The sequence below is a fragment of the Balaenoptera ricei genome, chromosome 19 (genome assembly GCF_028023285.1).
Source record: "Balaenoptera ricei isolate mBalRic1 chromosome 19, mBalRic1.hap2, whole genome shotgun sequence".
Classification (NCBI taxonomy): domain Eukaryota; kingdom Metazoa; phylum Chordata; class Mammalia; order Artiodactyla; family Balaenopteridae; genus Balaenoptera; species Balaenoptera ricei.
The window spans coordinates 7319085-7340773 of NC_082657.1; the positions used below are offsets into that span (position 1 = coordinate 7319085).

Here is a 21689-nt window from a genome sequence, read left to right on the forward strand (position 1 = left end):
GCTCCCGGGCAACTTTCTCCCTCGCAGCGCCCCGCCCGCCCGCGGCTCCCCAGCCCCAGGCCGGGAGGTAGGTAGGAAGGCGCCGGCGGGAGTCGGGGATCCTGCTTCGGGGTGTGTGAGTTCGGGTGGGAAGTTATGCGTTATGAGTTGAGGTGTTTGTGGGACCGTCTCTGAATTGCTTGCAGCCCTCTTTTTGCCGGGGGGCCCGAGTTTGCGCTCGTGACTGAGTCTAAGTGTGGAGTTGGAACTTTCGCCAGAGTTGGGGTGTCTGTTGATGGGTCTGAGTTTGGGAGTGTGCGCCTGGGAGTCGGTGAGGACTGGGGACTGTGGGGGAAATGTCTTTGGAAGTATCGGTTTCAAGTGAGAAAGGGCCCCATGCTTGTTTCTGATCGAATTGGTTTGTGTGTGTCATTTGTGGGCGCCTGGTCCTCCTCATGGAGAAAGGAGGCCTCCTGGGTGGCAGAAGGGGGGGCTACGGTGCTTTCTGGATCTTCAGTCTTGTCTCTTTGGAGGTTTGGGGCCTGGGGCAGGAAATTAGTGGGGACCTTTCTGACTCAGCTCCTCTGTCCCTTTGTCTGGCCACATGGGGGAGAGCTGGGCTGGGATTTTGGCCTACGGGAGTCCTGAATGCCTCAGCGCCACTGGGCTCGGCCAGGGGTCTTTGTCTGGGCCGGAGCTCCGGGGTCCGAGGTAGGAGGGGGTTGGGAGCCTGGACTCTGGGGTCCTGGGAAAGCTGTGGAAGACGTGGAGCCGCCAGGGAGGCGGGATCTGACTGTATTGGAAAAAGTTTTCCCCTGTTCCCGGCCTCCGGAAAGTCACTGGGAACTTGAGTTGGATCTGAGCCCATGCCGCGGGGCGGGGGGGGGGTGGAGGTGGGGGAGGAAGGGGAGGGAAGGGGCGGGGCCGGGGGCCAGAGAGGAGGCGCCCTCGCTGGCCAGCCCTTCCCCTGATGGGGGTTGTGGGAAACTGGGGGAGGGGACGCCTGGGCCCTTTGTTCTGACTCTCCTGATGGCAGGGCGCCCCTGCCCCCCAGTCTGTGGTTCTGTAGGTCTTTCCTGGTCTTGGCTTGAGTTTGTGCCCTGAGTCTCTGTCCCCTTCCCTCTGGGTCTCTGTCCCCCGACACTGGGTCTCTGTTCCCTCTCTCTGGGACTCTGTCCTTCTCTCTCTCTAAGTCTCTGTCCCCCTCTCTCTGGATCTCCCCTCAGCCTTACTAGGGCCTGTGCCCCTCCTTCTTTTCTAGCAGCTGCTGTTCACATCCTGGCACCTGTTCTCGGAGTGGGACTGAGAAGATCTCACCCACGTCCCCCTTCCCTGCAACTAGGCTCTGACTCCTGTCTTCTTTAAACCAGTAATCCACACCCAAATTTTCAGCCCTCCTGGACCCTAGTCATTAATTACTCTGGGGTCTTCAAGACTTCATCACAATCCAGGCTCCCTTGAGAACGCAGAGGAGAACGCTCTCACCCTAAGCTTCCCCAGAAATCCAGCCCCTTTCTCCTCCAGGACCCAGGAGTCCAGGCCCCCAGTCTCCTGCTTCCCTCAGATCCAGGAGTTCGGCCTCCAGCCCCCTCCTTTCTCAGACCCAGGGTTCCAGATCCCCGAACCTCTTCTCCCTCAGATCCAAGGGTCTGGGTGCCCCCAGCCTCCTCTCTCAGACCCAGCAGTCTGGACTTCTAGCCCACTCTGCTCTGAGGTCCCTCTGGGTGGGTCAGGGGAACGTTGCTGAACTCTGTGTTCCTCCAGGCCCAGATGGGGGAACCCCGGGCTGGGGCCCCCCTGGACGATGGCAGCGGCTGGACAGGAAGTGAGGAAGGAAGCGAGGAGGGCACTGGCGGCAGTGAGGGGGCGGGGGGAGACGGGGGCCCAGACGCAGAGGGTGTCTGGAGTCCAGACATCGAGCAGAGCTTCCAGGAGGCCCTGGCCATCTACCCACCCTGTGGCCGGCGGAAAATCATCCTGTCCGATGAAGGCAAGATGTATGGTGAGTCCAGCCCGCTCTTTTGCCTTAGCCCCCACTGGTTAATAAAAATATTAAGCAACACTGATGGAGCTCTAAGCACAGTTCACATAAAAGCACATTGTGTCCTCAGAATGACTCAGGTAGGAGTTAGCATCACCATTTGCACAGATGAGGAAACCAAGGCCCAGCAAGGCTAAATGATTTGCCTGAGGCCACAAAGAACCAGTGTGTGGCGGAACTGGGATTTGAACCCAGGCAGCCTGACTTCAAAGCCTGCAGTCATAACTCCTCTCCCTTATAGCCCCCGGCTTGCTGTGGACCTCTGGGAAATGTTGCTTCTCTCTCCTTCCCTGGTGTCCTCTCTGTTGGGAAGTTCTGCTGAAGGTCTAACTCTATTCCATCTTTGACTTTTCAGGTCGGAATGAACTGATTGCCCGCTACATCAAGCTGAGAACAGGGAAGACTCGAACTCGCAAACAGGTCTCAGGACTGCCTTGTGGGCTTCTGTTTGGAGTGGGCTTGTCTTGTCAGGGTCAGCCTACCAGCAGATTCACGTTAGAGGAGAGGCTTGTTCATGTGTTTTTGTCTTTTCTTTTGGCCCCTTTGTTAGTACACTCTAACTGTGCCTATTTTGGTATAGTTCTCTTAGCAGTTGCATGAGAACTAGAGGGTAAGACAGACCAGAAGAGCCAAAGAGAAAAGGATGGGGAAGAGAAATAAGACCCGGATTTGCTGGGTGTGGGGATGATCAGTAGTGTTAGTGAGAAAAGAATAGCCTTTATGGACGCATCTGTGTTCTTACACTCCAAGACAGCTGGCACTTTCTATGTATTTGTCATCTTTTGTGTTTCAGCAGCTCCATGGGGCACCTGGAGGGAGGGAAGGGGTACGGGACGCAAGGGGTGAGTGGCTGTGGCCTGAATCTGCTTCTTTGTCACTCCCTTCAGGTCTCTAGTCATATCCAGGTTTTGGCCCGAAGGAAATCGAGGGAAATCCAGTCCAAGCTCAAGGTAGAGGTCAAAGGACCATGGCAGACACCCTGAGAGGGAGGCAGAGACCTTGAGAGGGGGGATAGAGACCCAGAGAGAGGAGGACAGGGACCCAGAGAGAGGGGGACAGAGACCTGGGTGGAGGGTATAGAGACCCAGAGAGAGAGGGGCAACAGAGGTCCAAAGAAAGAGGGAGAGACCCAGGGTGGGGGACAGAGACCCAGAGATGGGGACAGAGTCACACAGAGAGGTAGACAGATGGGGGGAACAGAGACCCAAGGTGGGGGTTAGTGGCCCAGCAAGGGGGTGAATAGAGACCCTGGGTAAGAAGAGTGTCATAGAGAGAGGGGGACCGAGATTTAGCTTAGGACAGGCAAGAAGGATGGGGCGTCGGGCCTGTCCTCTGACTACTGGGGTCTTCACCCTCCCTCTCCTCTCCTCCCCCCTACCCTCCCCTCCCCTCCCCTCCCCTCCCCTTCCCTCCCCTCCCCTCACTGCCTTCTCCCTCTTATGCTGTGAGGATCTCCTCTTTGTCTCCTTCTGGTTCATCTTTCCATGTTGCCTGCCTGCATTTTCTGTGCCCAGAAATCTTCATTTCCTTTTGGAGATGTTCATATCCCTTTTCTTTTTTGCATCCTCTGGATATCCTGTTCCCTCTTGGCCTGAGACCTTCATTTTCTACTCCTCTGAATATGGGGTCTTTTCTGCCTCTTCCTTAGGACTTGGGGACCACTACTTCCTGTTCTTTTTGTGCCCAGAAGCCTCCCCATCCTTTTTCTTTAAGTCTGAGAACCTTCACTCCCAGTCTTTGGTCTTTTCTGGACCTCACTGTCCCCCTCTGTCCTGTCTGGGCTGGGAAACCTTCACCGTCTCTTCTCTCTGGGTCTAAAAGTCTCATTTCCTGTTGCCTGTGTATTCAGAAACCTCCACTTCCGGCTCTTTCTGAACCTAGAAACCCTCATTGCTTTTATTCTGGGCATGGGAACCCCTTTCCTCGTCTAGGCCTGGCTTTCTCTACTTTCTGTTCTATATTCATCCCTTGCTCCCCTTTCCTCCCATCGCTCAGCTCAGGGTGGCTGGGCTGTAGGGGTTGGGAGGGCAGGAAGGTGGAGTGGGGCAGTCCAGGCCTCATTTCCTAAGTCATGTTTTCTTTCTTCCTTTGGCACCCTCCCCCACCCCCATGGGCAGGCCCTGAATGTGGTAAGTCCCCTTGCCCATCCTCCCACCCTCTCCCTTTCCCAGACATTCCTGAGGAGGCCAGGAGGGGCAGGGGGCTGTAGTGAGAGGGATTTGGACCCTCACCCAACCCTTTGCCTTGGCTCCCCAACTCTGCATCTCCGCGGGCTTGCCCTGCCATGTCATTGTCCCACCCTTCCTGTATCGACTGGGACTTCCCGCTAACATGGACCTCCAACTTCTCCTCCAGGACCAGGTTTCCAAGGACAAGGCTTTCCAGACAATGGCCACCATGTCCTCAGCCCAGCTCATCTCAGCACCTTCCCTGCAGGCCAAACTTGGTCCCGCCGGTCCTCAGGTGGCCTGGGTTGGGGATTGTGGGGTTCAGGGCTGGAGGGGTGGGGTTGAATTTCAACAGGAAATTGATCGAGCCCCCTTCTTTGTCTCTTCAGGCCCCAGAGCTTTTCCAGTTTTGGTCGGGGGGTTCTGGGCCCCCCTGGAATGTTCCAGAGTAAGTACTTGCTATTCTGGCTCAGCACCTGCTCCCCCTCCGCCGACCTCCAGCCCTTTCTCACCCCATCTTCCAGCTCCCAACCCTCTTGTGAGCATAGATTCTGGAGTCAGGCTATCTGCATTTGAATCCCAGGGAGGAGGCTGGGGCAGTGGTCCGGAGAAGAGGACTAGGTCTGAGCTGGGATAGTGAGGAGGGGATGGGGAAGAGAGGAGAAGGAGGGATGGGGCTGGGACCTGATGGACTGAGAAGGAGGGACGAGGCAAGGAGAGTGCTTGGGGTCTGGCTGGTGACTGGGGTTGGTGGGACCATCCAGAAATGTGCAACCTGGGGGAGGAGTGGGTTTGAGGAGGAAATAAGCTCAGCATGGGATTGATTTGATGAATGTGAGGGGCCTATAGGATGCCCATGGAGATAATGACCTCCCAGTGAGATTGTCTGTCTGGGCTCCAGAGGCTCATGGGAAAGGCTTGTTCTTATCCCATAAAGGTGGTTCTTGGGCCTGAGGGTAGAGCAGGGCTCTTTATCTTCTCTCAGAGTCGGAAGGAAGAAAATGGGCCCCTTTTCAGCTCTGAGAGAGCCCTGAGGGTGACAGGATATGTTTTAAGCCTAGAAGATAGAAAGGGCCCCAGAGGCTCATGGGAAATGGAGTTTTCAGCCCATGGAGGTGGCAGTGGATCCAGGCTGGGAGAGAAAAAAGTTTGCTGGGGAGGTGCTGCTGGATGGGGACACAGGAAAGGGTCAGAACAAGTCCCTGGGGGCTGAAGGAACTACAGGTTTGCAGGGGAGAGGGTTGGGCTGGAAGGAGGGGTGGTTCAGCAAACATCGCACTGGGCATCGGAGTCCCACTTTTTATGGAGCTGATAGTCAAGTGGGGGCGACGAATGTTAATTAAATCATCACCTAAATAAACACAGAATTGAAGTGTGTGCCGTGGTGTGGAGAATCAAAACAGGTTCTTGGGTGACGGAGCGAGTTCTGGGGGTTTTTCTGAGGAGGTAACATTGAAGGCCAAGTAGGACTTAGCAGGGTACATAACGGGGTTGGGAATATTTTAGGTAGAGAAAACAGCATGTGCCAAGGTCCTGAGGTGTGAAAGTTTGGGGAGTTCCAGAAACCGAGAGAAGTATTAAGCCATTGGCTGGTCAGTCAGATGTTTATTGAGCACCTACTAAGTGCCTGGTACTCTTTTTGTATTGGGGACCCAGCATTGAACAAATTAGAATTCCTGCTTTCGTGGAGCTTATATACTTGGAGAGGGGAGGAGACAGACAATAAACATATAGATAAATAAATAAGCATTAATAAGAAAAGAATAAATGTGGGAAATAAAGCAGGGTATATATCCTCTATTTAGACAGGGGTCATGAGAAGCCTCTCTGAGGAGGTGGCATTTGAGCAGTGGACCTCATGGGTAAGAGGGTAGAAGATAGAAAGGGCCCCAGAGGCCCTTTAGATTTCAGAATCTAAAAGGGGTTTAGATTTCAGAACTGGGATGGCAAGTACTAGGTTATGGTTTCTGCGGGTTCAGGTCTAAATGTCCATGGAGTTTGTGTCTTTCTTATCCTGATCTTTTGACACTTGGCCTCTGCCTGCCCTCTGACATCTCAGTCTCCTCACCACTATCTCCTGGGCTACCCAGAGGTTATTGGCTTCTAGAGCCTTGTTGTCGGATACCACAGTCACTAGCCGCATGTGGTTATTGAAATTTAAGTTAATTAAAATTAAATAAGAATTCACTTCCTTGGGAATTCCCTGGCGGTAGAGTGGTTGGGACCCGGCGCTTTCACTGCTGTGGACCGGGTTCAACCCCTGGTTGGGAAGATCCCGCAAGCCGCTCAGCGTGGCCAAAAAAAAGAATTCAGTTCCTCAAATACCCTAGCCACATTCATACTCAGTAGTCACAGGTCGTGTGCTCAGTAGCCACATGTGGCCAGTGGCTACTGTATTGGATGGCACAGATACAGAACATTTCCATCATCGCAGAAAATTCTATTGGACAGCCCTGCTTTATTTTATTTTATTTTTTAAACATTTATTTTATTGAAGTATAGTTGATTGACAATGTGTTAATTTCTGCTGTACAGCAAAGTGATTCAGTTATATATAAATACATTCTTTTTCATATTCTTTCCATCATGGTTTATCACAGTATATTGAATATAGTTAGCTGAGCTATACAGTAGGACCTTGTTTATCCATCCTATATGTAATAGTTTGCATCTGCTAATCCCAAACTCCCAGTCCATCCCTCCCCCACCTCTCCCCTTGGCAACCACAAGTCTGTTCTCTATGTCTGTGAGTCTGTTTCTGTTTTGTAGACATGTTCATTTGTGTCATATTTTAGATTCCACATATAAGTGACAACATACGGTATTTGTCTTTCTCTTTCTGACTTCATTTATTATGATAATCTCTAGGTCCATCCATGTCGCTGCAAATGGCATTATTTCATTCTTTTTTATGGCTGAGTTGTATTCACTGTGCACATGTACCACACCTTCTTTATCCGTTCATCTGTTGATGGATGCTTAGGTTGCTTCTGTGTTTGGCTGTTCGGAATTGGACAACACTGCTTTAGATTCTGTTGTGCTTCACCTCCACGCTGAACTTTTGCCTGATGTCCCTCTGGTCATTTTCTCCCTACCCTCTTGAGCCTTCAGCCTCCTCTTTCTCCAAGTTTCCTATTTGTTCTGTTTTCTCCCCACCTCTTGAGACCCCATTTGTGTTCTCTTTTTGCCATTTTGTGAGAGGCACCAAAATATCCTCAAGACCACAGGCTTTGTGGTTGGGACTGATCTGGGTTTGAGCCCAGGCTCCACCATGCCAGCTGTGTGACTTTGGGCGGGTCAGTTGACCCCTGTTTGTCTCCGTTTCCTCCTATGCAAAATGAGAAGAGCAGTAATCACACCTACCTCATATAGGCTGTGAGGCTTCAGTGAAATGGTGCCCATAATGTGCTTGCACAGGGTCTGGCTTGTCATGGCCCCTCAATAAATGTTAGCTGGTACGATTAGCATCTTTCCTTCTTACTGACCCCCAGTTTCCTTTCTCCTTTAGTGTGAAGCCATTCTCGCAGACACCGTTCTCCTTGTCACTGACTCCTCCATCTACTGACCTCCCAGGTAAGAGCCTGTTCTCCACCCTCTCTTGTTTTCCCCTCTCTCTTCTCAGCCCTGACTGCCTTTCCTTCAACCTTCCATTGATCAGGGGATACATTCTTACTGAGATCCAGCTCTCAGGCAGGGCCTGTGGGGGTATGGGAAGATGAGTCACAGAATTTATAGTGGTTAAGAGCCTGGCCTCTGTAGCCAGATCTACTGGGTTTATGGTCTGTCACTTGCTAACCTAAAGGACATCAGGGACATTGATATATTAATCAAGATTCTTTAGCTGCACGTGACAGAAACCCAAATCAAGCTAGATGACCAAAAAAAAAAAAAAAAGGGGGGAATTTATTGGTTCAGGTAACTGATATTTCAGGAGTTATGGCTTCAGGCATGGCTGGATCCAGGGGCTCAAATGGTAGCATCAGGACTTGCTTGGGTCTGCTTTCCTCTGTGGTGGCTTCGTTCCCAGGCAGGCTCTGCCCACCTGGTAGCAAAGATGGCTTCCAGAAGTCCATGCTGATGTGGTCCTAAGAACTCACATTGGTGAAAGAGAGCTCTCAGCTTCCACGGATTCATCAATTTGGGAATGCTTTTGGCTGCAAGTTACAGAATATCCAAATTAACAGTGCCTTAAATAGTAAAGGCTTTAATGATTCCACATAACAAAAAGTCTGGAGGTGGGCTGCTCCTGTGCTGGTTCAGCAGCTCAGCAATATCAGGACTGGCATCTCTATAGGTCTCTTGGCCTCTGTTTTATTATCCCAAGATAGCTGTTGTGACTCCAGGCATCACATCCCAAGCAGGACTTGGCCAGAGCCAAAAGCTTTCTCCTCCCAAAGTTCTGTCTTTTTCATTCAGGAAGAAACTCCTTCCCAGAAGCCCCCCAGCAGATTTCCCCTAACGTCTCATTGGCCAGGACTGTGTCACATGGCCACCTCTAGCTGCAAGGGAGGCTGGGAAAGTGAGTATTTAGCTTTTTCAGCTTCTAAGTGGAGGCAGGCAAGAGAGAACAGTGCTTGATATATTCAATAAATGTTAGCAATTATTATTGTTTGTTCTTCTCTCTCTAGGGTACGAGCCCCCCCAAGCCCTCTCACCTCCTGCTTTGCCCCCACCTGCCCCATCACCCCCAGCCTGGCAGGCTCGGGCTCTGGGCACTGCTCGGTTGCAGCTGGTGGAGTTCTCGGCCTTTGTGGAACCTCCGGATGCAGCTGACTCTGTGAGTGAAATTTTGGGATAGTCACTGGGGGGTTTTGGAATGAAGGGGGTTATAGGAAGGGAAAGCATAAAGCAGGGGTTCTCAAATTTTAGCATGTATCAGAATAACATGGAGAGCTTGTTTAAACACAGATTGCTAGGCCCACCCTTGGAATTTCTGATTCAGTTGGTCTGGTGTAGGATCTGAGAATTTGCGTTTCTAACAAGCTCGCAGGTGATGTTGATGCTGCTGGTCCAGGGACCACACTTTGAGAACTACGGGAATAAAGGAAGTGGAAGGTCATGGGGTCATGGATTGGAAAGGCCAGAGAAATCATCCAGGACATCGTTCATTCATTCAGTAAACATTTTTGAGTGCCTACTGTGTACCAGGCTTTGGGGTGGATACTGGGAGCCTGGAGAAGAAAATCTGTTTCTAGGTGCCAGCTTTCCTGGCCTAGGATGGAGACAGATGCCATATTAGTCAGAGTGGACTGACTGTTAGAAGAAATAACTCCCAACCCTCAGGGAATGAACAACATAGAAGTTTCTCACTCATTAACATGTCAGTGTGGCTGGTCGGTAGGAGCCTTCCACGCAGTGATTTGGGGAATCCAGGCTTCTTCCATTTTGCGGCTCTGCCATTTTCTAGGGCTTCAGAAGATGCTGCTGGATGCTCTGCATCTGGCTGGCAGATGGTGGAAGGCAGAGAGTCAAGACTTATGCAGGTTTTATGAATCTGGCTTGGAAGTGGCAACTATCAGGTCTGCTCACATCCCACTGGCCAGAACTTAGTCACGTGGTCACACCTAACTGCAAAGGAGCCTGGGAAATGAAGTTTAGCTGTGTGAAAAGAAACTGGGATTTGTGAACACAGCAGTCTCTGCCATAGTGACCTAAACGCCAGTTGCTGTATATCGTGGTCCTGGTAAAACCCAAGTAAGATGAGATTAAAACCCTCCCATCTCACTTGGAACAAAAGCTAAAGTCCTTTCAGTTGCCTACAAAGCTCTGGTTGATCTGACCCTCATTCCTGTTCTGATCTTACCTCCTGCCCTCTCACCCTTGTTTACTCTGCTCTGCCACACTGACCGCCATGCCCTTTCTCAAACATGCCAGGCCCACTCTTGGTTCAGGGCCTTTGCATCTGGATGTCCTTTCCCCAGATATCCCCATTCTCTCCCTCCATTCATTCAGGCCTTTGCTTGATTGTCTTCTCAGACTGGCTTTCCCAAGTCACTTTATGGAAAATGACAGTCTTGCCCACATTACTATGCTTTATTTTTTCATAGCATATGTCACTCTCTGAAGGTTATATTATCCATGGAATGATTTAAAAAAATTTCTGTCCCTGCCAGTAGCTCCATGAGGTAAGGGACTTTGCCCTTGTAGCCCTGGGACCCAGAATAGTGCCTGCACACAGTAGGTCTCTCGACCGATGTCTGTTGAATAGCAAGTATGTGCTGGGATAGGGGAAGCTCATATTTCTATGGGTGTACAGAGGAGTAATTATACCTGGGGAGTGAGTGAAGACTTCCCTGAGACAAATTTGCCATGTGCAGAACTGGATGTTTCAGACACACAGAGAGAAACAGCATGAAGTTTTCAGGGAAACAAATCATTGAATATGGTGGGAGCTGGTGAGGCTGCAGATAGGTGGGTAGGTGCTGGTTCTGGAGGAGCTGGCATTGCCAAGCTGAGTGAGGGACCCAGACTTTGTTTAGAGGGTAATGGGGAACCACGGAAAAGGTAGGGTATAGAGATGCCATCTGACTGCAATCAAGGGAGGCTTTCAGGAAGAGGCAGATTTGGATGGACTTGGGCCTGGAAAGACAGAAGGAGGATTTGTATTGGAAGAGAAGAAGGGGAATATTTTCGGGGTATGGACAGAAGTGATAAGAATAAGAACAGATAGGAAGTCCTGATGTGGGCTCTGTGGATTTCCACCCATCCATCCAACCATCCATGAACACCTGTTCAATACAGGGCCAGGCTGAGGGGGTGTGGGCTTTGTCCGAGGGGTACTGGGGAGCCATGGGAGGATTATGAGCAGGGGAGGGCCAGGGTTAGCTCTGTAGCCATGTGAGTGAAGAACTGAAGAGGAGATTGGAGGCTGGGAGGCCAGGGAGAAGGCTGGGGTGAGGGTGGGAGAGGACAGGGCTGTGGGGATGGAGAGCAGGGGACAGGGCAGAGAATTGGACAGTAAGGACAGGGCTTGGGGACTGAGATACTGCGGGAGTAAAGGGGCAGCAGGGAGTAGGGACAGTGCCTGAGAGCTGGGCCCAGTGGAACAGCAAGCAGGAGCTGTGGCGATGGTGACGGGGTGTGGGATGGGCTTGGGCAGTGAGGGCTGGGGGTCCAGCCCATCTCCCACTCCTCACCCATGGCTGTCCCTCCTCAGTACCAGAGGCACCTGTTTGTACACATCAGCCAGCACTGCCCCAGCCCCGGAGCGCCCCCCCTCGAGAGTGTGGACGTCCGGCAGATCTATGACAAATTCCCTGAGAAAAAGGGTGGTCTGCGGGAGCTGTATGATCGTGGGCCCCCCCACGCCTTCTTCCTGGTCAAGTTCTGGGTGAGTTCCACCACCAAAAACAAAAGTGCTCACAAATCATGTGGCCTACTAGCTAAGGCCACTGGCTCTAATGGAGAGTCTCAGGACTTACCAGGTCAGCCTGGGCCTTACCAGTCCTCATGGCTCAGAGTGTCAGCCCCCTCAGCAGCAAGGAACACCAAGGAGTTCTGGATGGGACCAGTGCAGGTGTAGAGACCTCCAGCCTCCCCAGGTCCCACTAGACTTTGCCACACCCAGTCACGCGACTGATATGGCCCTGGGGATTTGCTTGTGACATTTCAGACTTCCCTATATCCCACCTGACCACACCAAACCTTGTTGCTAAGGAATGGCTCCTTCCCCTTAGCAAATGAATCCTGGAGTGTTTGGTCTCTAAAGAGGGGACGAGGCTTTACTGGGTTTCACCAGACCCTGTTGCTAAGAATGTCTGGCCTTGAGGAAGCGACTGAAGGAGATGGGGAGTGGCTTTGTAAAGTCCTGTATTTATTTAGCAGTCATTTATTGAGCACTTAATGTATATAAGCCCTAAGCCAGGTATGTAATTGTGAATAAGAGGGTTTCTTAGGCTTATTTGGTGTGGTGTCCAGTACAATGACTGATGCTATAGGGGTTCAATCAATATTGGGAATGTTTAGGTCGTGCTAACTCTTGTGGTAACCAGGGCTGTGGAGGGATCTACGTAGTCTCTGAGAAGGAAAGCCCGTAGCTTCCATGGTTATGAAGCACTCTGGTATGTGATGTGGAGGCCTGAGACGGCTCTGAGGATGTGCTGCTGAAGTTTTAGGCATTGCTAGGGCTTAAGACAGGCCTCACAAGGTCCCAGGTCTGGAGAGCAACCCTTCAGAAGCCCAGTATGTGAAGGGCTGCAGGGGAGTGGCCGGGAAGACCTTCTGTTTTCTTTGGCTTCACAAGGCCCTGTTGCCAGGGTGATGGATGGAGTCAGGCCTCTGGGGAGAGGACTAAACCACCCTGGAGAATGACCTGACCAAGTTAGCAACTACAGTTAGGAAAAGGAAGAGATGTGCCTCCCAGGAAGGTGACCAAGGGGCTCAGACCAAAGGTGTGATGGGGTCTTAGGCTTCATTAGGCTCCACTTGGCCTAATGGACTGTCTGCCAATTGGCCACTGGGGTCATGAAGGGATCTGACATGTGAGAATTGGCTGAAAGGGCCTGGGAGAGTTTTCTAGAGAGGAGTCAGGCTTCCCCAGACCTCACCATGCCCCGTTGCTAGGGAATAGCCACTTGTCTTAGCAACCAAGGTCAGGAAGGGCCCTGAGGGAGAGCCTCTGGTTGCTAGGGAATAGCTGCCTCCTTAGTAACCAGGCCCTTGGAAGGGGCTGAACTCCTGAGTTGGGGGTTTCAGGAGAAAAAGTTGAATTCCAGGGCCTCTTTGCTGGGGAAGTTACTGAGGAGAGAGGGGGACCCAGACATCTTTAACACTGATGGAAGGAACGGTGGGTCTTCTCCAGAACCTGGCCCATGGAGAGGTGGGGACTTTAAATGTTGAGGAAGAGAGATGGGCAACTGCAGGGCAATGAGTGACACCAGGCCATAGAGCAGAGTTCCCACTTTAGAAGAGTCCCCACTGTTTATAAGGGACACCCCCTCCAACTTACCTGTGCCTCCCCATCCCCAGGCGGACCTGAACTGGGGCCCAAGTGGCGAGGAGGTGGGGGCCGGCGGTAGCAGTGGTGGCTTCTATGGAGTGAGCAGCCAGTACGAGAGCCTGGAGCACATGACCCTCACCTGTTCCTCCAAGGTCTGCTCCTTTGGCAAGCAGGTGGTGGAGAAGGTGGAGGTGAGGCTGGAGGGGTGGAGCTCTGGGCGGGTGAGCGCCCAGCCACCTGCCACTTTGGGGGTGCAGACTAAATGGACTGGGAGCCACGACAGCTCAGGCCTTTGGGGGTCTGCATGGTGGGTGGGGGGTGTCCTAACCTCTTTAATGCACGGGCTTAGAGCTAATCCGGAGTTCCAAAGTGATGTGTAGGGGTCACTTTGAGGGTTTAAAGATACTGTGTGGTACAGAGATTTACAGTCACTAAGATTCAAAAGGTTCTTGTGGATTTGGAGGAGTCCGCAGGGCAAGGAGGTTCAAGGGTCACACTTAGCGGTTGCGGAGGGCTTGAGGGGGTTCTCAAGTACAGAGGTCAAATAGACTTTGGAGATCTCATGGAGGGTCTTCGGAGGGTTTGAGGGTATCTGAGGGCCTGGAGGGTTTTGAGGGTTCAGAGAACAGCTTTGAGGGGCTGGAGGGGTCCCTAGTTCCAGGCTCAGTGATCCTGAGCTGGGTACCCAAGGGTTCAGGGTCCCATCTTTGGTCACTGTGGATGGGGCAATGGAGGGAAGATGGCAGTGGGGAGTGGGTGTGGCATCTGAGAGGTGGCATGGAGTGGTGTTCAATTCCTGGGGTGACCCCTGTGTCTCTGAGTCACTGTCCTCTCCACTCCCTGTCCCCTGGTTCAGACGGAGCGTGCCCAGCTGGAGGACGGGAGGTTTGTGTACCGCCTGCTGCGCTCACCCATGTGTGAGTACCTGGTGAATTTTCTGCACAAGCTGCGGCAGCTGCCCGAGCGCTATATGATGAACAGTGTCCTGGAGAACTTCACCATCCTCCAGGTGATGTGCTGGTGCTGGGCCTGAGCAGGGACCCTGATGTGGAGGGGAGTGCCTGCAACAGACCCTCAGCCTAGGGACCCTTTACCTGGGAAACTGACAGTGGGGACCTCACACTTGACCCTTAGCTTAGGGGACCCGTTTACCCAGGGAACTGTTAATGGTGGGGATTCCACAGCATTCTCATAAAAGGGAAATTGACCTGGAGGACACCCCACAGTGGACCTTCAGCCTAGGGGACCCCCTTCACAGGGAACCTAACCTTAGCCCAGGGAACTTGATATGGTAGAATCTCCTTTAACTTTGGGAAGTATGATGTGGTGGGGACCCCCTTGGCCCTGTAATGTGATATAGCATCTGATGTGAGGCCCCTCCCTACTGACCCTGAGACCTAGAACCTGGCATGTTGGCATCCCATCTACCTGGGGGAACATGACATGGTGGGGATCCCTTTCTTGGGTATCCCATGATTCCTCGGGGAGGGCACAGTGTTCCCTGCCCTCCCTTCCGAGCATAAACCCCTTCTCCTGGCCTCCTTGGCAGGTGGTGACAAACAGAGACACCCAGGAACTGCTGCTCTGCACCGCCTATGTCTTCGAGGTCTCCACCAGTGAGCGGGGGGCCCAGCACCACATTTACCGCCTGGTCAGGGACTGAAGGGGGGGCCCCAGAAGTGGCTCACTCCCGGAATACTCTCCTCCCAGGAAGGACCTCCAGCTTTCCTCACGCTTCTTACTTGGGGGGTGGGGGGTGGGCTGCTTCCTCTTAGGACCTTAAAAGCTCGGTGGTGAGTTGAATGGGCTGGGACTGAGAGGAAAGGATGGATCCTGATATTGGGACCTCACAGGGGTGTCTGAAAGGACAGATCACTCCAGAGCATTTGACACTGGGGACAGGAGTGAGACAACCCCTGGGACAGCACTGGTTTCTGTCTCTGACAGGCATCCTCCCCCTTCTCTGTTTTGGGTGTTTTGGAGGGCCCCAGTTACACACTGGCTTGTCCCTCTGTTTTTCAGCACCCCCCTTCTTCCCAGTCTGCCTCTTCTTACCAGCCCCATCCCGGGACCCTGATATTGAATTTTGAAGGTTAACCCTTTCTGTGCAGGAGTAGAGCCAGGTGGGCCCTGGAAATTTTTTTTTTTTTTTTTTAATATAACAAGAGATATTTATAAGTGGGTGTTAGGGTCGTGACTTTTTCTCAGCTGGGCAAGCAGTGGGGTGAGGCTTTTAAATCTCATGTCCTCTTCTAAATGAGCCGTGGGGCTAGACTGTGTTGCCTCCTTCTCCTCCCCTCCCCCCAAAGTGTGTTGGTTTGTGTTTTGACAGAGGATAAAGCTATTTTACCAAAATGCAGGGGATTTATTTGGCGTTTGGGCTAAAAATAATCTAGTGGGAGGTGGTAGGCCGACAGATGAGGCAAAGAAATGAGGTGTCTTTAGGGGCAGGAAGCTGGTGGCCGGAAACCCCAGGTCCCACGGGAGAGGTGACAACAGCGGGGCAGGCAGACATCTGGGTCCCCGAGGGGGATGAGGGCTCAATGGCTGGGACCAACTAGGGATTAAACAAATATTTACAGGCGACAGGGAACTAAATGCCCAGGGTACTTGAGGGGGTCGGGGCGGGGCTTCGGGAAGGGCGGGGCCTAGCGGTACCGAGCGAGCCGATCGTAGACGTGGTCCAGGTTTCTGCACAGGAATATGGAGAGCGTCATGAAGCTGAGCTATAGAGAAAGGAGACGCGGTCAGAGAGGTCGAGGGGGTGCCGGGGAGAGTCGGGGGTCCCCAGGGAAAAAACCTAGGGGGTGGGGCCTGGGGAAGAAAATAAGGGCCCGCGATTTGGGCGGGGCTGCGTCATGGGAGGTGTGGAGAGGAGAGTAGGTAGGAGATGGGCGGGACTAGAGGGAGAACTGGGCCTGGTTGTGAAAGACTCAGTCAGGGACGGGAGTTTGGAGAATATGGCGGAATTAAGGGTAAAAGGGCTAGAGGTCATTGGGTAGGACACCAAAGATACGGGCGGGCCGGGGAGGGGTGGGAGCAGAGTTGAAGCAGGAAGGAATAGGGTGGGGTAGGGGGAATCCAGCTGCGTCTAGCATAGGTCTAGAGTCAGCAGCAGCGTGATCCGGAGAAAGCCCAAAGTCCTTTATTCCGGAGGCTCATCTATCTCGCCCTCCGTCTCGGCCTCTAATTCCATCTCGGCCTCCGTCTCCGCGCCTGCACTCCCGGTCTCAGGTTGTTCCTCGTCTTGATCCCAAAGCGGCCAGGGCCCCATGGGCAGTTTACCCTGCGGGGCCTTGTCCCCCCAGTTAGGGCAGGCACCCGCCATGCCCCAGCCAACCCACAGACTGCCGCTACGCCCCATGCTGCTCAGCACACCATAGCGCCCGCCGCTGCCATCGGTGCTCGGTCCCGGCCCGGGGTTCGAACAATAGGCATCCGGCACCTGCGGCTGGCGTTCCTGGTGGAGCATGCTGCGTGGTAGTAGCAGGCTCAGCCCCGCCACACTCACCTGAGGGGAAAGGGGAGGGATATTGCGGCCAATAGCAGGAGGCTGATATGCCAAGGAGGACCAATGGGAGCCTCGCGAGGAAGGGCGGGAACGCCTGCTCCCTCCGCGCAACCAATCAGGGCTCACAGAGGGTAGGTCTCCTCCCTCGTCCCTGGTGGAGCCTCAGGAGGGCCTGGACTGGCTGACGCTCTATCACGCATGAGCTTTTCCCGGAGAGAATGGTTGGACGCGCAATTTGGGGCGGGGCCACCTAGACCAATCGCGAGTGGGGGCGGGACCAGATTACCTCAAGTAGACCCACGCCGAGACAAATGCCCACTATGGAGATGAAGTTGTTGTGCAACCACTTCTGGAGGCTCCGTGCGCAGCCCTGGGGATATAGGGGAGAGGTTACGGGTAGGGTTCTTTCTGGGATTCGCCCTCAAGCCCGGGCCCACTGTTCTCCTCCGCCCAGCCCTAACCCTTCTTTCAGGTACCGCCCCGCTTCCCTAGTTACCAGGGTTCTCTAGTCTCTCCGCTTCGGCCGGTCCAAGCCTTCCCCCTCCCCAGGCATCAGCGTTCCAGATCCTGCCCTTTCGCCTAGGCCTTTTCTTTAGGCCCCGCCCTTCAAAAGACCCCGCCCCTTGCAGGAGCTCTGCCCCTCTTGTAGTACCGCCCTTTCTCGTAGCTCCACCCTGTCAGACCCCTCCTAAGTCCTGCGCTCCAAGTCCTCCCCACCTCGCGGTAGATGTAGCTGTTCGCGGGGACCAAGCAAATGTCTGCATTGTGTCGGGGCCGCGCCAGTGGTCCGAGCCCGCTGAACTGAGGGAAGGAGATCTTATCGAAGATTGCGGAGTCGTTGGTCGCCGATGAGTTGTAGCAGGAGCAGGGCACGCGGTGCCCTCTCGATTCGTTGCTCCTCAGGCTGGGGATACGGAACCAGTCCTGAGGAGAGTTCCAGCCGCAGCAGCGCAGCTAGAAGAGTGACAAGAGTCAGAGGAACAGGGGCTGGAGGGATGCAAGATGCTTTGGGGGATGAGGGGACTGGGTGATGGGTATGAGGTCATACTGGGGAGTAGAGGGCTAAGTGGTGGGTGCAGGGTGGGGGACTGTGATCTGGGCCAGGAGACATTAGGGGAACATGAGGTTGGGAGAGACGAGTCACGGGGGTAGGGGTCATGGGGCTGGGGGGAGGAGCTGCAGAATCGTGCTGTGGACTGAAGAGTGGGTAGGCAGTACAATTCAGCCTCAGGGAGGGGACAAATGGATGGGAGGGCGGGGTCATGTGAGTGACCAGGGAATGGAGCCTCACTTGGGCCGGGTGTCTTGGGAACCAGAGTCACTACTGGGCAGGGAGTGGGGTCACGCTAGGGCCTTGGGGCTGAGGGCGGAGTCTTGTCGAGGCAGGGGGCGGAGCCACTGCAGGAGCTGGGAGCTGGGGGACTGGGCCATGTCGCCACGGCTGGAGGTGGCGTAGGTGAGTAGGGTTACATTAGGGTCCTACAGCTGGGGGCTCGGGTCGCGTCGGGGCCAAGTGTCTTCCAGGCAGTGGGCGGAGCCACGTCAGAGTCTCAGAGCTAGAGGGAGGGATCCTGGTGGGTGGGGGCCTCACGCACCTGAAACTGCACGTAGTCCCAACTCTCCTCCGCAGCCGTCTCCTCCGGGTGGGCGCGGTAGGTTTGGATCGTCTTCAGCACGATGTCCTCCACTTTCCGTTCCAGCTGACAGGCCGAGAGTGAGGATGAACCACCACCTGCCTCCCCACCGCCATCTGCCCCAACCCACTCCAGCCACTCCGTGGCTGTCTCAGCCTCAGGTAGTCCCTGAGCATCTTCAGGTCGGCCTCGGTTTTTCGCTGAATGTCTAGCTATGTTTCTATCCCTCAGAATCTCTCTCTCTGCCTGTTTCTATCGTCTGTCTTTCCGTTTCTCCACTATCTCCCATGATCTCATTCGGTTTCTGTCTCTTTCTCGGAGCCTTCTGTTTCTCCGAGAGTTTTTTTTTTCCTGTTTCCCTTTGGATTTCTGTCTCTCTTCCTCTGTCCGTGTCGGTGAGTCTTTCTCTGGCCCTAACTGTCTCTAGCTCCTTCTCTGTGTCTCTCTGCCAGTCTCTGCATCTGTCTCTGTCTTTCCGTGTCTCTGTTTCTTTCTGTCTTCTCTGTTATTTCTCTTTGTCTATGTCAGCCCCTGTCTGCCTTTGTTTCCATCTCTTTCCACCGCCCACTAGCTGGGGTTGGGGGGAGGAGAAGGGGAACTCACCTGGACCTTCTGAGTGGAGATGAGGATTCCCAGGGTGATCTGTGTGGCAAACAGGAGCAGCAGTGTCCCAAAATACTGGGGAGGGGCAGAGTGGAGAGGTCAGGCTGAATCCCTCCGCAGGATGAAGGAGCTGCCAGGGCTCTATTTGAGGGCAAGATGTGAATGAGCCTAGGGATGGAGGGGGGAGGGGCACTCACCAGGCCCAGGAGGCAGCGGAACTCCTTCAGGGCCCCCACACAGCCCAGGAGGGCAAGGCCCATGGTGAGGATTCCTGAGATGGCCAGGGCCTTGGACCAGATCTGCAAGGGCATGAAGGACAAGCCTGGGGGAGGTGAGAAACAGTGACGTTTGGCTCCATGTGCACAGCTCCAGGCAGCCCCATTCCATACCCACACACCACCCAAGCGGGGAACAGTAACCTGGGGGACGTCTTCCTGGGCTCCTGGCATCCTCTTCTCTGGGCCTCTGTCCCTGTCCCACCCTGAATCTCTCTATCCCTTTCCTTCTGGGATTCTCTCCACCTCTCTCTGTGGGTCTCTGTCCCTCTCTCTCTTTGGATCTCTGTTCCCTTCTTTCTAGATCTCTGTCCCTCTTTCTTCCCGGTCTCTGTCTTTCCCTCTTGTTCTCAGTCTTTCTTTCCTCCGTCAGCTCCTACCCACCCCCAATAGTTTCAGCCCCATCACTTGTTCTGTGACATTGGATCAGCCATCTAAACCTCCCTGAGACCTAGGGAATAATGCTATCTATTTCCTAGAGTTGTTTTGAGGAACACATGGGAGGCATGTGTTCAGTCTGGTCCTCTACACAGGGCAAACATTTATTATATATGAGCTATTAGGATTTTTTTTTTTTTTTAAGAGCTATTAGGATTTTGACTATTACTCCATTGTTATTTTCCTACAATTATTATGAGTGTTAATCTGTTCTTCTACTTCCTTGCTGTGTGACATCCAGTAAGTGACTTCCCCTCTCTGAGCCTCAAGAGAGGGAAGATTTATGGGAGAATCTGATGAGCCTCTGCCCAAGATCTGACACCTAGGAAGTGTCTGAGAAATGGCCATTATTATTACTGGTATGCACAACTCATTTGCCAGAGGAAGAAGCTGAGTCTCGGAGAGTTATGGCAGTAGCAAGTGGTGGAGCAGAGCCTGAGATCAGAACAGGGAGTTGGGCACCATGGGCCTCCCTGGGATGAGGGAGACCACAGGAGGTCCTTGGAAGGGAGCCCAGTTCATGCCTGCTCCAGGAAGGCCCACCCGGACTGCCCCAGCTCCCTTACCCACAAAGGACACGAAGCTGGTCTTGTCGATGAGTATCCAGATGCCGAAGCAGAAAATAAGGCTGCCTAGGACCTGGGGAGAGGAGAGGAGAGCACGGCCAGTGGGCAAAGGGGGATTTGAGATTGGGCAGCTGCGGCAGGGGCTGGGGCGTGGGCTGGGGAGCCGGGAGGCAACTCACGAAGAAGAAGACGTTGAAAACGAAGAGGAGGTACTTGATGAGGCTGAGGCAGCTGTCCTGGGCTGACATCTTCTTCTAGAGGTGTGAGAGAACAGTGGGAGGGACAGGACAGAAGGGGTGGTGGCAGTAGGGAGACGCAGGCAGAAAGAAAGACCGTGAGACAGATAGGGAGAGGCCGAGAGAGAAGAGAAAGGAAGAACTCAGAGAAAGAGGAAGTTCCAGGGGCAGAGCCCCACCCCCTCCCTTTACATGCGAGGTGACTTTCTTCTGTGTCTCTGTCCCCATCTCCCTCACCTGCCCCACTGGGATGCACACACCAGTACCTGAGGGGCCTTGGAATTGGTGGGCACCAAGGACATACCAGGCAGTTCTTCCCAGGTCTCCATGGCTCAGGCTGGGGGACGCACAGGGAATCCTGATCTACTTGCACCCACCTACTCTGGGCACCAGGACCCCAGGCTGGCCCTGGACAGCAGCCGACCTCACAGACACTCTGACCTCACCGCCTGCAAAGCTCTGCCACCTCTGCATTCATCTCTGTCCCTGCTTCCCAGCCCTCCCAGTCTCTTGTCCTCCTCTCTCTCGGTCTCTGTTCTTTTCTCTCTGGATCTTTATCCTCTCTTTACCTCTGGGTCTCTGTCCCCTTCCCCCCCAGGTCTCTATCCTCTCCCTCTCTGGTTTCTGGCCCCTTATCTGCGTGCCTGTCCTTCTTTCTCTGTTTATCTACCCCCTTCCCCCACCTTCCTGTCATTGCCCCTCTCTCGGAGTCTGCATCCTGTTCTTGGCAACAAGTGTAGACCAAGGTCCTCCCATGTGCTGGGCCAGGGGCTGGGCACCTGGGGGAAGTGAAAGTGCTGCAGGTCCCAAGTGGGAAGGTCCCCAGTGCGAGGGGGTGACTTGGAGGTACCAGAACACCCAGAGCGGAAGCTGAGCCTCGGGCAGTACTTCCTGCTTCTGCAGTGAGGCCCCTAGAGGGGCAGGCCCCACAGGAGTCAGGATTGAGCCCAGGACCTTGGCTGTTAGATCCGGGTGTGCAGTACCTGATTGTCTCTAGGCCCGAGCTGTGCAGCCAGCAGCCTTTGAAGTCTCCTCTGATGCCCTGCAGGTTCCTCACTTCTGTCAAGTCCTAAAGGCCTCACGGATTTTTAACATCATGGATGTTCCTACCATCTTGACATCCACCCAGGCCCTGGAAAACCAGACCTTCTTAGAGACCCAGTACCCTCTCTCTCTTCTGAGCGATCTCATCCACTTTTTTTTTTTTAAGTCTCCAAATGTAATTATTTCTTATTAATGTCATCAAAAATCAATTCATATTAATAGTATTCTGATTTTTGACTCTGGGCTTTCTTTTTCC

At 53.6% G+C, this 21689-nt stretch overlaps 2 protein-coding genes across 6 annotated transcripts; one reads left to right on the top strand and one right to left on the bottom strand.

The window, feature by feature from the left end:
• On the top strand, nucleotides 1–15481 carry TEAD2 (TEA domain transcription factor 2). 5 transcript variants are annotated; one of them, XM_059903646.1, is made up of 12 exons: nucleotides 1–67; nucleotides 1744–1981; nucleotides 2376–2440; nucleotides 2908–2970; nucleotides 4376–4483; nucleotides 4578–4636; nucleotides 7697–7761; nucleotides 8817–8965; nucleotides 11345–11518; nucleotides 13156–13317; nucleotides 13983–14135; nucleotides 14676–15481. In XM_059903646.1, exons 2-12 carry the CDS (start codon nucleotides 1750–1752, stop codon nucleotides 14787–14789), a joined length of 1344 nt encoding a protein of 447 aa, XP_059759629.1. In that variant the 5' UTR covers nucleotides 1–67; nucleotides 1744–1749; the 3' UTR covers nucleotides 14790–15481. The 5 variants fall into 5 exon arrangements, with proteins under 5 accessions (XP_059759629.1, XP_059759631.1, XP_059759632.1 ...); XM_059903648.1 differs by having other exon boundaries at nucleotides 13156–13278; XM_059903647.1 differs by lacking the exon at nucleotides 1–67 and adding an exon at nucleotides 75–111.
• On the bottom strand, nucleotides 15471–20725 carry CD37 (CD37 molecule). The gene is made up of 9 exons (XM_059903652.1): nucleotides 20694–20725; nucleotides 20333–20407; nucleotides 20154–20226; nucleotides 19072–19196; nucleotides 18875–18949; nucleotides 18233–18337; nucleotides 17355–17591; nucleotides 16924–17007; nucleotides 15471–15852 (listed from the first exon to the last, which is right to left on the bottom strand). Exons 2-9 carry the CDS (start codon nucleotides 20399–20401, stop codon nucleotides 15775–15777), a joined length of 846 nt encoding a protein of 281 aa, XP_059759635.1. The 5' UTR covers nucleotides 20402–20407; nucleotides 20694–20725; the 3' UTR covers nucleotides 15471–15774.
• Nucleotides 20726–21689: the final 964 nt, after the last annotated feature.